We start from the raw sequence: 14,898 nt of genomic DNA on the forward strand, positions 1-14,898 counted from the left end.
GGGTGACCAGTAATATTAGGATACTAGTGGCCCGTCCCGGCGTCGCACGGGTGGACATTTTTACATTTTAAAAAGTGGCCATTAAGGCTGCACACGCGACGGAAGCTTAAAAATGGAGTAACTTCTCCCGTTTTCCCAACATTTCCCTTCACTGCTCTGCTCCTATTGATCGTAGCATGATGAAAAGTTTACTATAACCTGCCTAGGAGTATGAAGAATAATTGTACCAAGTTTCGTTAAAATCCGTCGAGTAGTTTTTGTTTCTATAACGAACATACAGACAGACAGACAAAAATTTTACTGATTGCATTTTTGGCATCAGTATCGATCACTGATCACCCGCTGATAGTTATTTTGGAAATATATTTCTTGTACAGAATTGACCTCTCTACAGATTTATTATAAGTATAGATTATATTTTTTTTTTTTTATTGAACTAGGCGTTATTTTACAGAAGTCCATATCACTGGTTATTTGTTTAGGATTATTTTGTTTAATTCCGCCACCATTAGTATGTGTGCGAGTGCCAACACTTGAACATTAACTATTATTATTATTAACACAAGTTATACAACAATAAATATTTTAAAATTATATTTACAAATATAAAAATAATAAATACCAATATTATAAAGAGGAAAGATTTTATTTTTTGTACGTTTGTTTATTTAAAACTGTAAACACAAAAACTACTTGAGTTTAAAAATTCTTTCACCTATAGTAAGCTACCATTATCAGCCAGTAACATAAGACTGTATATTAATTTCTCACTATCCGAGCAAAGCCTGGACGGATCGCTAGTACGGTACAAATGTCGCGGACATTTGTACAATTTTACTCGTATTATAATGTAGACATAGCAAAAACTATGTCGTATGTCGTATATTTATTAAGCAAAGGTTATTTCAAGGCAATCGTGTTACGGTATGGAACCGGCTTCTCGTTCGCAATCTCAATACAATCACCCTGCTATAGGGCTGTCACTTGCATGTTTCATTTATAATCGATTTCGAAGGAGATTTTTAATTCGGTTGTATTATGTGTTATACTTTTTAACTCCGTCATTTGTGAACCAATTTTTTTTGGATAATAATGGTATGGTAACCCCGTCTGTGCTATCGGTGTACACTGGCGGGGCATCAGTGATAGATGACTGATGAGGATGAAAGCAGGTCAGTTAGCCCATCCTGAAGAATTCAACTAGAATTAGCCACAATGGTTTCCAGGGGGAACCACGTGGAGGTCGACCTGACAGGGTATATTGCTAGTAATGAGGCTGTTTGAACGCATTACTAACAATCCCTTTCCCCCTGTAAACCGATTTGGAAAATTCTTTTTCAATTTGTAAAGATACATATTCAGATTGGTCTCATAGGTTTTTTATCAAAATCGAATGAGTAATTTAGTTTGTAAATTAAAATAACTGATTTTGTTACGATTAGAGTAGCATTTTTATAGAACAAAATCTTAAATTATTTATACTGAAATAGGAAACGAAGAAAATTAGTTCTCTATTTCAGATCTATTTCTCAATTTAAATTACGTCTGACGTAAGTTAGCAGTAGGTAATTTAGCATTTAGACAGTAGCGAATTAAAGGCAAAATCATAATTCATTCATATAGGACATTTTTTTGTTTCTAATGACTACGTAATTTTTTTTAACTACCATTTAATATCAATAAACAGTTCAAATCGTCAAGATACTATAAGAAACTTGGCTGTTACTCTTTGTCAACCGACTTCGAAAAAAAGGAAGTTCTGAATGCGATTGTACTTTTTTATTTTAACTCTTAACTGCAGTTATTTTGATCTAAAAACTAAACTATTGAACCGATTTTGATAAAATTTCCGTGGTACCAATCTGTAAGTATATCCTTTCAGAAAAAAAAAAGAATTTTCCAAATCGTAACAAACATAGAATAAATACAACCGTATTAAAACCTCCTTTTATGAAGTCGGTTAATTAATTTGAATTAATCAACCGACTTATGCCACTAGAATAATAAATACTATACAATAGCATGTTAATAACAAGCTTCAGGGTGGGGACAACCCTACAGCAGCCTGAAGTAGGTGGGCATGAGCGAGCGAGACGGGTATGTGACGTCACCGTGACCATTGACCACTGGCTGTTATCATTATCAGACTATCATCTGAATATGCAATAATTATATTGGCTTTATAATTGTGATTTACTGATGATAAAAGATGTACAGATGCATATGTGATATTCTTTCACGCAAAAACTGCTAAACAAAATAGTATAAAGTTTGATACTGATGGGTAGGTCATCTTTGAACTTAGCACATACAGCGACATAACAATAGATTGACAGAGCGAGCAAAATGCCATACGCCCCCGGCCTGAAGGAAGCTCCTGGCCAAAAATGAAACTACTCCGATCAAACTTTTATAATTGCTCCTCTCCATCAAAGATTCTTTTTTACAACACAGGGGGCAAAAGACCATGCGGCTCACCTGATGGTGACTTTTTTTTTTATACAACTTAGAATAGCAAACAAGCTGAAGCCCAGTTCTGAGGACTCAGGTGTTATTCCTCTGTACCCTGTAAATTCACACCATATCCCACCCTTCAAACCGAAACACAGCCATGCAAACACAACTGCTTCACGGTAGAAACACGAATGGGACAGAGGTAACCAAGCAATCGACTTTTGTACAAAGTCTCCCTCTGACTACCGCCGCCCATGATCACCCACAACACCAAAGACATAGCATGTGTACTACCAGCCTTTTAAAAAGGAATATGCTCTTTTCTTGAAGGTTAAGATGTCGTATGGTTCGGAAATACTGCTGCTGGAAGTTGATTCCAGAATGGTTGTGCGTGAAAGAAAGTGCCTAGAAAAACACACGGTGGAAGACTGCCACTCATCCAGATGGTTGGGATGAAACTTTAATATGTGGCGGGTTGTATGGAGTTATACGGGAAAATCTGCAGCAGGTATAAGTTATCTATAATAAGTTTACTATTGTAATCTTTTAGAGGAAATAATAAAGAGTAACTATCTATCTACAACTATAAGTTTTTTTTTAAATAAAGGGCTCCGTCCGTCGAATTTATCATGGGCCTGAGATGGTAGTTGAGCATATAGCAGGCGAAGTCGTGTGATACAGCCAGTAGTTATTTTTATCCGACTTTATACTGTGCTTACCTTGTTTGATGGGATGTAGGGTGACGGCAGTGCTCAGCCGCCCGGTGCCGAGGCTTACCAGGTGTGGTGTGTTGGTCGCCACTCTGTAATTGATGGATAGAATGGAATACATTTATATTCACGTATGTTTGTACATGCTTTACATATAGCAAAAAGATAAATTATAATTTTATATTAGTTTTAATAACTACATTTTTGATGACAAGTAGAATTTGCCACGTTTACTTCAGGTTATTTTTTACAAGGTGTTGATGCAATAGTAACCCCGCCTGCGCTAACGGTATACGCTGGCGGAGCACCAGTAAGGGATGATAAGTGAAAATGAAAGAGCAGGACAGTTAGTCCATCGTGATAAATACACCTGGAATTCAGCACGATGGTCCAGTGGGGACCACGTGGAGGTCGACCTGACGGGGTATATTGCCAGCAATGGGACTGATAATCCGTATTACTAATAATCGCTCCACCCTCTGACAAGTAGAATTTGCCACGTGTACTTCAGTTTATTTACAGGATGGTAATGGAATGGTAACCTCGCCTGCGCTAACGGTATACGCTGGCGGGGCACCAGTGAATGATAGGTGAGAATGAAAAGGCAAATTAGTTAGTCCATCGTGATGAATACAGCTGGAATTCAGCACGATGGTTAGTTATGTAGTTTGTTAAATATTCTATCTATTATTACTTCGTAGAATGTTGACTAAGATCATACACACGGGATACCATTATAACCTCGCGTGCCGCGCGACGCGGGATACTATTTGTAGTAGCGCCGGCGCATGCTTTTTGCGTTTTTTGCGAATTCGCCCTTTGTAACCCTTCAGACATGGATTTAAATAGATGTCGACTACGGGAGCTTATTGGTCGAGAGATGGGCAGCAGCGTTCCTCTTTAAACATCTCCAGCCTAGCTGCGGTTGCCAAGCGCGGTAACTAATGACACGGCCCTCTTTATGGGGGAGACCTATGTTCAGCAGTGGTCAGTTAACGGCTGATACGATGATGATTGCACCAGTAATCCGGTGTTAAGATAGACCAATTGACCTGAACGCCTACCATGAAATGTTTTCCGAAATTTCGGAGCCAACCGAAACACAAATTAGATGTTAAAATTACATAATACATTCCGCTTAGAAATATTAAAAATGTTAAAATATTGTTCCTTTGGCCTTTATGATAGGATGTATGACGAACGAAATGTGAAACTTCATTTATTGGTCCGATTTTGGTATAAACAAAAACACGAAATTGAGTCCGAAATTTCGGAATTTCATTTCATGGTAGACCCGCTGACTTCATCCTTACGTTCGATTCCTTATTCTTATTGGTTCTTGCCAGTATAAACTAACTGCAAAGACGAGGTCACAATTACATTTATTTAAAAAAATCTATCGTAAGCCAAAAACGGTTTTATCTCTCTCCACGCTAGGCCTTCTAGACAAGTGGCATACGAATCTATTGGTAGAATTGTTGTCGCTAGCGAATAATAATAATAAATAATTTTTATTCAAGTAAACTTAATAATATGCACCTTTGAATAATCACTTTTTATGTTATACAATTGTTGCTTTTTTTTTCATAAAAAAAAATTAATCGATAAACAAAGAAAGAAAATAAAAAGCTATAATCAATCTCTTGCCCATGTATGAATCATACATGGACAAGAATTATTTTTTTTATTTAACTCAAAATGGCAAACAAGCTAACGGCCCACCTAATGGAAAGTGGTAACCGTCGCCTATAGACATGAGCAGTACCATGGACATAACAGAGTATACTGTTTCGCCCAATGATACCCCTCATGCGTCGCCATTTCTGAAGACTCAGGTGTTATTTCTCTGTACCCTGTAAACCGAAAGACAGCCATGCAAATACAACTGCTTCATGGTAGAAACACGAGTAGAACAGAGGTGCTCCAGCAAACGATTTTTATACAAAGTCTTCCTCTGGTGATTAGGTGAAGAATACTGGGATCAAAATGAAATAATGAGATGATAACATGCGATGTACTTGTACTTCGTCATGGGAGTGCTAACCGAAAAGATTCTATAAATAGAATCTAGCACGCTACTTGTCTAGGGGATTTAATACTTATGGAGTCAACATCATCATCATCTTCCTACCCTCATCCCAATCATTTGGGGTCGGCGTTATATGATTTTATCCATATTACAAAAAGATTTGGTTTTTAGTTTTACGACCGGCCACCTGCCTGACGTCAACCGCCTTTGGGATCAACAGTTCTATCTAAATACAAATTTTTAATCCTTAAACAACAGGGCTGTCACCGCTCTATATAAATAAAACAAGACATAACTAGTCTCCGATAAAAATAACCGTATGATTTACGACCGAGAAACAGCCCTCCATAAATGATTGGACATGGCCAGAGTTAATACTCTTCACAACATTTGAGTGATTGATTCTAGTACATACGTGACTTAGATTATATAGATAGTCTCCATAGAAATGATTTGAGAAAAAGGTTCAACTTTTTCATAAAATCTTGCGTGTTACAGTTATGAGATTCCTTTATGACTTCTATATTTATTTTGTCTTATAATTTATGTACCTTTTTAATGTGTAAACACTTATTTTATTTATTAAATAATACGCCAACTTTTGAGTGATGACTTATGGAACCGAAACATGGTCCTACACGATTTTCGGTATCCAAAAGCTTCAAATTACACAGCGGGCTATGGAGAAGACTACAGCAGAATCCAAAGGATTAGCAAGCTGAAATGGCAATGGGCTGGTCACATAGCTCGATAAACCGAGAACGGAGGGGGACGAAAGGTTCTTGAGTGGCAAACACAATGTACCAGACGGAATGACAACTGAAATGCATTGCAGGGAGTCAGTAGATGGAGGTGGCTAATGACCGTTGCTTATGGCAGTCTATAGGGAAGGCCTATGTTTTGCCGTGAACTGAAATGATGATAATAAATAAGATTCATGTATTAAATAATATGCATGTATTAAATAAATACTGTGTGTGTCCCGGCATAAAATGGGCCGCCCCTTCCTTTCCCGTGGGTGTGGTAAGAGGCGACTAAGGGAGGACAAGGGATAGGCAGCAGCATCCCTCTTAAAACATCTCTAAAGTCTAACTGCGGTTACCAACCCGCCTACCAAGTGTGGCAACTACTGGTAAAACTGCCCTTTTGGGGAAGGTTTATGTTCAGCAGTGGTCAATTAACGGCTGCAATAATAATTCTCATAAATTGGGGGGAAAGGGATTGTTAGTAATGGAGACTGAAAATCCCATTGCTAGCAACATACCCAACCAGGTCGACCTCCTCGCGGTTCTCCCTGAAAACTATCATGGTTAATTCCTGATGAATTCATCATGATGGGCTAACTGGCCTGTTTTCATTCTCATCTATCACCCTTCACTGGTGCTCCGCCAGCGTATACCGTTAGCGCAGGCGGGGTTACCATACCATTTTCACCCATCAAAAAAATAATCTCTTAAATAAATAATTATTGATCGTACTAAGGATGAACTATTTGCATTGCTGCTCCGTCATCACACATGTTGTGTATTTGTTTGCAAATTTTATGTATATTACCTGCTCAACTGTGACACTGACATTTTTAAGTGGAAAGTGACCACTTTCTAGTTTGTCTTTTGTTCTTTCTATGTCAAAAACTAAACAGTGCACGCTTTTATAACCGTGTATACCGTAGTTAAGGTAATTATGAAAACTTCTTTATAAATTAGAAACATATGTGCGAGCACTGATGGTTTGTTTCAGTAGGGGAATGGGATTGTTAGTAATGCGATTAGGCCTATTGTTATTACTAGTAATATACCCTAACAGGTTGACCTCCACGCGGTTCCGCCTGAAAAAAATTGTGATTAATTTTGAATGAATTCATCACGATGAGCCAAATGACCTGCTTTCATTTTGACCTATGATCTATCACTGGTGCCTGGGGGAGGGGGGGGGGGGATTGTTAGTAATGCGGACTAGCAATCCCATTGCTAGCGATATACCATATCAGATTGACCTCCACGTGGTCTCCCCTGGAAACCATCATGCTGAATTCCTAGTGCATTCATCACGATGGGCTAACTGGCCTGCGTTTTCATTCTAACCTATCATCTTTTACTGTTGCCTAGCCAGCGTATACTGTTAGCCCTGCATGGGTTACCACTCCATTGTTATTCATAAAAAACATAGTGTAGGGGGGGGGGAGGGTTACAATTCCATTATTGCCCATAAAAAAACATAAAGGTATCCATGCCTCTGATAAGTTTCCTTCATAATAATAAATATGACGACCTTTCTGGAAGTGTTGACTGAGAAATTCCAAGTTCTAATGTAAAATACTTGTTTCTCGTCGCAAAGATGTCTTAATCTGTCATTATACCCTGGCTCGAAGTAAGCTATTTCTGTTTTAACTTTTAATTAAAAGTGCATTTGATCTTTATATTCGGGGACAGAGAGTCGCATATCGTTTGGTGATAACAAACTTTCTGTTATATTGACATTAAAAACAAGTACAGCAATTAAGTGTCTTATAAATAATACGTTAAGGCTGAATATAGTTTGTTTAGATTATACACTTAACTTTGTATGACAGGAATAGAAAAGAAATGCATGTGTAGTGCTTTGTAAATGTTTAGTTTTTATTTTTTAAACATACACAAAGTTTTTTTTTTTTCTAAATAGGAATTATTCTCGAGAAATATTTTTGAACCGACTTTAAAAAGGAAGAGCATCTGCTCAATCTGACTGTATTTTTTTTTATGTTTGTGTGTATAAATATTACGTAATATCTCCAACAGAGTTGTTTGATAATAAATTATATATTATGATTGAAGTTATTTTTAACCAATTTAAAAAAGAAGATTCTCGATTCGGTTGTATTTTTTTATGTTTGTTACCTCATAACTCCGTCAGTTGTGAACCGATTTGGATAATTCTTTTTTTATCTGAAAGGATATACTTATAGATTGATCTCATAGAATGTTTCTCAAAATCGGTTCAGTAATTTACTTTTAAAGTCATAATAATTGGTGTTACCACAATTGAAGTCGATTGTTTTGTGGAACTCGTTTTAATTATTCTTTTGTGGGACAAACTTAAAAATTATTAATAACTATATTGTTATTTGGCAGTGTGGTCCCGGAATCGAATGGGCCACCCCTTTCTCTCCTGTAAGTATCGTAAGAGGCAACTAAGGGAGAGCGTGGGATGGGCAGCAGCCTCCCTCTTAAAACATCTCTAAAGCCTGATTGTGGTTGCGAACCTTCCTGCCAATCGTGGCAACTACTGGCAAAACCTCTTAAGAGGAAGGCTTATGTTTAGCAGTGGACGGTTAAGGGTTGATATGATGATGATGACTGTCGTATGAGTATGGATATGCTAGTGAAGTTCATAGGGCGTCACAGTATATTCAGGTGTGTTGTAATGGGAATTGAAGTGATTCGCTTTATAAAAAATCGCGACTAATGTGAATGTGAATGTGAGAAGGACTCTGTTTTCCGCGCTTAGCCTCTCATTTGGGCCGTTGTGCGTGTGAGTCGTGGCTAGTACAGCCAACCTAGCTCCGCCCAGAAGCGCAGAAGCTTCCTGGGTTCTTCACAGGCTTCACGGAGCGACCTCACCGTTCCGAGGATTTCTAAACGTTGATGGGCCACAGCCTCACATTCCAGGATTACGTGAGCAGCCGTTTCTTCAGCGTCGAAACAGCCTCGACATAGAGGGCTGTCTGTGGCTCCTATTGTGTATAAATGTTTGTTTAATGGACAATGACCCGTTATTGTCCCTATCATTATTTTGAGGTTTTTTCTATCTAGATGTAAAATCGCGACTATTTCTATAAGCAATAACAGCATTATAGACGTTTCAATTATACTGTGTCACTCATTGCTCCAAACTGAAGTTATCTAAAAAACAAATTACCCTCCTCAAGAACCAAATCGACACTAGAAGCCACTGCCTCACCTTTACCCCCACTTCAAGTAGTTAACAGACTATGAAATGGTTATGTAACGGTTATTCAATTTTCATAAGAGGCAGTTAATTAGTAATTAAGATAAAAAAAAGCTTTAGTGCAGTAGGTCATCATGGGTTGAATGGCGGTTGTTAACACATAACTAGTTTATGGTTTATATTTATAATAAATTTACTATTGTCATCATATTATATTGGGGGGTAAGGGATTGTTAGCAATGGAGTTTAACAGCCCTATTGCTAGCGATATGCCCTATTAATTCACCCTCCACGTGGCTTCCCCTGGAAACCATCGTGAACAATTCTTGTTGAATTCGACACTGAATGAATTTTTAATGGATGGTAATGGAATGGTAACCCCGCCTGCGCTAGACGGAGCACCAGTGAGAGATGACAGGTTCGAGTGAAAAGATCAGTTAATCCATCATGATGAATACACCTGGACAATGATCACCAGGGGGAATTACGTGGAAGTCAACCTGTCAGGGTATATTGCTAGTAATGAGACTGGTAATCTGCATTACTAACAATCCCTTCCCCCCAGCGTATATATTTTTTTTAAGTGGTGAAAATGAAATGGTACCCCGCTTGCGCTAACGGGATACGCTGGCGGAGCACCAGTGAAGAGTGATAGATGAGAATGGAAACAGGCCAGTTAGCCTATCATGATGAATTCATCAGGGATTAACCATGATAGTTTCCAGGGAGAACTGCGAGGAGGTCGACCTGGCTGGGTATATTGCTAGCAATGGGATTCTTAGTCTTCATTACTAACGATCCCTTTTCCCCCAGCGTATATCATTAGCTCCGACGGGGTTACAATTCTATTATCACCCATTAAAAAAAGAACGTATGCCTCTTAAAAGGCACTAGTACGTGTGTGGTCCAGTCCATTAAAACGAGTTACCTACAGTTACCGGTACACCACGAGCAGTCAAGCTTAAACGATAAAACCTCGGGTTACTTGTAATAAAGACGTGTCCGTTTACACTTGTCGAGCATCGGGTTACTATACTGGATACACTATTAAAAAGGCCACTTTATACAAATCACATTTTTTATGGTTAAAGATGGTATGGTGTAATCGCTTGTGGTAATGTAATGGCGGGGCATCGTTGGAGAATGAAACAACGAGGATGCAGTCTGGTCAAGTGACCCATCATAGCAAATAGGTGACCGCGTGGAGGTCGAGCTGATAGAGCATATTGCTGGGACAACAGGGACAACAGGGACTGTAATCCCTAATACAAACTATCCCTCTCCCATCATATTATGATTTTTAAGTGCATCTCGGCCGATATGTTAATATTTCGTACTCAGCGTACTGATGGAGTAACCATAACTTTTTATAGTACACTATAATAGAGTACACCATAACTTTTTATTTAAAAAAAAAGAGGTTAAAAAAGAAAGTGAAAATAAATAGAAAAAAAACAAAATCAGAAAAACAAAGAAATAATGGAGAGGTTTTTAATACAGCTATGATTTACGCGATACTTTACAAAGCTTAACATATACATAAAAAAAAACAAACATCAATTGAGAATCTGCATTATTTTTCGAAAGGAGAATGAATTCTCCTTTTATGGTGGTATATGGCAGTGAATTTACAGGGTACAGAGGAATAACATCCGAGCCCTCAGGAATGGCAACGCATAGGGGGTATCATTGGTAAAACAGTAGTCTGTTATGTCCATGATATTGCTTATGTCTATAGAGGACGGTTACTACTTTCCATCAGGTGGGCCGTTAGCTTGTTTGCCATTCTAAGGTGCATAAAAAAAGAATTTGAATACGGAATCGGGTATAGATTTTTTCTCAAAAAAAAAAAAAACAAATTGGAGTAAATCCTAACGGTTGCAAAAAAAAGTGAAAATTGATTTAGAATTGGCGACGTTCTTAGAAATTTTAACATAAAAATACAGACGAATCTATGACTAAGCAAAACTTATTGAGAATATTCTATAAACGAAAGAAAAAAAAGTAAGTAAATAGAAAAAAAAATGCAATAGACTCTGCCTACCCAAAACGGACAGAGTACGTAACGACATACGTAAATGTAGGTATTTAGAAATAGCTTATGGGAATGAGTAGAGATACCATTACGTCATTTGTCTAATATGTGTAAACACACAGGTCAACATTTCAACCGGAACAGTTGCGGTGAAATATCCGGAATATAACATTTGCTTAGACCGTACGACTGGCGCGCGTCTAGAAATAGACGGCTGCATTTATTACTGGTGTGGCTTTGGTCGCCAACAAGCTAATCGTAGATAGGTTGTTTTTTACTGAAACGTTTTTATAAGGTGCTTTGCTGTCAAATGTTTCTAGGCCGTTTTTGTTGTGCACGAACGCTTCTAATGCAGTTTGAAAGATGACAGTACAAAAAAAGCGACAAATTTTTTTAAATAAATTCAAACATGAACCTGAAAAATTCAGAGGTTACGCTTCAGCTTTCACCAATATAAAAATGTTAATGAGGACAATAAAAAATGTACATAGAAATTAAAATTGTGATTAATAGAATATTTCAAGTCTGGTAAGTACCAAAAAAAGCAGGTCTACGTCAGCGTAAATTTCGGACTTAATTTCGTATTTTTGTTTATACCAAAAATGGACCAATAAATGGAGTTAACATTTCACTTGTCATACATCCTATTATAAAAGTCCAAAGGAACAATATTTTAATATTTTTAATAATTCCAAACGGCATATATTATATAATTTTAACATTAAATTTGTGTTTCGTTTGGCTCCGAAATTTCGGAAAACATCTCATGGTAGGCCCTCAGAATAGGTACATATTTTCACATATTTTCCCAAGGAGCAGTGTTGAAGTTTAATATTTAAAACTGTCATACCGACTTGATTAATTACACACCTTTGTAACCATGTGATCCCAGCATAGAATAGGCCACACCTATTTTCCTGTGGGTATCGTAAGAGGTGACTTAATGGAGGGTGAGGGATGGGCAGCATCATCCCTCTTAAAACATCTCCATAACTACGGTTGCCAATCCGCCTGCCAAGCGTGGCAACTACTAGCAAAGTTCCTTCAGACTTACGTTCCTTAGTAGACAGTTAAAAACTGATATAAATGATATCTCTGTAACGGTACCGCACAAAACACACGACCGTATATTGGCGTTATTAAGAAACGTAATATATTTACAAGCGGAGCGTTTGATGGATAAGATAACAGAATGCTTAGTGATTGAGTCATCGAACACCACGCACGGTAAGCGAAGTATGGATCGTGTTTATTTACTTCGCAAGGCAACTGCGAATTAAATAATATGAGTAAGTCTATAGGGGGCGACTTAAAATAGAAAGGGGTAAGTGGGAAACTGGGGAGGTGTGGCAAATTCTCACAAAATCTCATTTACGAAAGAGGAATTTACAATGTAATGTTAAATCTTTATTCTACTGAAAAAAGCAAATGTGGCAATAAATTTATTTATTTAATTATTTATTTATAAATTACTGTTCACACTTAACTTAAAAATGTTAAACAACATTTTAAAAATATATCTATTTTGAAATTAAATTTTCACGTAATTTTTTACGGAGTACGTGAGAGGTAGTCCACTACATCTTCATAACGTTATCACCTCTACTTGTTTCATGTATGAAATATATGTACATGTATAAAGTTTAGATTAATAATATCTAGATAGAGTGATAGTGTATAGTAAGTGATGATGATGATTAAAGAATGAATGAGTTTATTTGCGTTATACGATATAGGGAAAAAGCAAGACAATAAATGTAACGATACAGTTGTACAAGTACAGTAAGGCGGTCTTATTGCTGGGAGCAATCTTTACAAAACAACCTTAGGGTAATGGACTAATTGTGGTGTAAATTGGATGATGATAGAGTGACTGTACACAAATGTTTATGAAAAAAAACTTTCTTTTAAATAGCATGCCCTTAAAATCACATTTATCTTGTAGTTACTAACTTTTATCATGAAATCGTAATTTTATTCAATGTACTTGCAGACTTTCGTACACTCTGACAATATTTGAACACTTAGCATGCGATACTTAAGCCAACAATTGACTGACTATATTTTTTGGGTGTTTTTTGTCACTCGTCGCTCCATCTAGATGTATAATGATCTATGCATTATAGTGAAGACCATTGAGTATTTTTTTAAATACTTATTTCATTAATGTAACTTACAACATTTAAAAATGTTACAAGAACTGATTTTAATAAACTATTCACAGTTACAAGTTCAATATACAACAGGCAAGACTCATTATGGGTGCCTTAACTGGACATATGTCAATAAGGCATATACTACACAAGATGGATCTATCTTCGGACACACTGTGCAGACTGTGCGGAGAGAAATCGGAATCCATGGAACACTTGATGTGCAACTGTGATTCGTTAGCGAGCATGCGCATGAGTATACTGGGAACGGCTTATTCAGAGCCAAGGGACTACAGATATCTTAAACCGCGGGATATCGTTAAGGATCTATGAAATGATGGTATATGGCAGGGGGAAGCACAAAAGATCCCGATGGGTCGACGTGCAACGGCTTAGCTGACGCCATATGCGAATATAAGATACAAGTTCAATATAATTTTTTTTAATGGGTGAAAATGGAATGCTAACCCCGTCTGAGCTATTGCTATATGCTGGTGGGGTATTATTGAGGAATGATACATGAAGTAGACCAGTTGGTACATCGCGATGAATTCATTAAAAACTAACCACTGTGGTTTCCATGGGGAGTGGCATGGAGGTCGACTTGTCAGGGTATATTACGGTTAGGTAATATACAGCAATATCTATATATTTACAATATATAGATATTGGTCCAGTAACAGATAAATATTAGTTATCCAATATTATAATATCGAAATATATATAGATCCGACTGGTATGGGTGATGTTGGAATGGGTGATGCCTTTATCCGCCATCAATGTCCAGGGGAGGGGGGAAAGGGATTATTAGCAATGGAGTTTGACAGCCCCATTGCTAGCAATATTAGCCCTATTAGGTCGACCTCCACGTGGTTCCCCCTGGAAACTATCGTGAACAATTCTTGTTGAATTCGTCACGATGGGCCAACTGACCTGCTTCATCCTCACCTGTCACCCTTCACTGGTGCCCCGCCAGTGTATACCGATAGCGCAGGAGGGGTTACCATTCCATTATCATCCATAAAAAAAATGTCCAGGGGAATTCAATACGTAGATATCACAGCGGTATTGATATTACCAATGCTTAGGGTATATATAGCTAGTAAAGGGCCTGCTAGATAATATTACTAACAATCTCCCCCCCCCCCCTTACTTCAGTATGATAAAATAGATAACAAGACTAACAGATAACGTTGTTTTTAGTGATTGTAATATATGGAATGGTGTACTAGTTGGGAGGATCTAGTTAACAGTATTGGAACTGATATAAAAAAATATATATTTTCCGATAAAAATTGTGGTTACCTGTTACAGTTAAAATAAACTGGAGTTAGTTAGGCAGAAAACAGCCATCTCTTATGGACATGCCAGGTAATGTGGCTGTTTTTTGCATAACTAGATTTGATTTTGATTGAATTTAAAAGAATTTTCAAGTCAACTAAGTATAGTTGCTTATTTTATTACTTTGTATGTCTATTAGGTGTTAAACTTAGGTTCATAGATATACATACATATATATCTTAAATTTTTGCGTATGTTCCCGGCATAGGTCACCCCTTTTCCTGTGGATGTCATAAGAGGCGACTAAGG

General features: G+C 37.4%; 1 protein-coding gene across 1 annotated transcript in view; it reads right to left on the reverse strand.

Moving 5' to 3' along the window:
* The window catches only part of LOC113522251 (pleckstrin homology-like domain family B member 2), a 116,963-nt gene that overhangs the window by 58,661 nt on the left and 43,404 nt on the right, over nt 1-14,898 (reverse strand). Inside the window, exon 3 of the mRNA XM_052892043.1 lies at nt 3,174-3,256. Within this exon, the coding sequence (XP_052748003.1) occupies nt 3,174-3,256 (83 nt within the window). The remainder of the gene's footprint in view (nt 1-3,173; nt 3,257-14,898) is intronic.

The sequence above is a fragment of the Galleria mellonella genome, unplaced genomic scaffold, assembly GCF_026898425.1.
Source record: "Galleria mellonella isolate WM207_F2 unplaced genomic scaffold, CSIRO_AGI_GalMel_v1 utg146, whole genome shotgun sequence".
NCBI classification, from domain to species: Eukaryota; Metazoa; Arthropoda; class Insecta; order Lepidoptera; family Pyralidae; genus Galleria; species Galleria mellonella.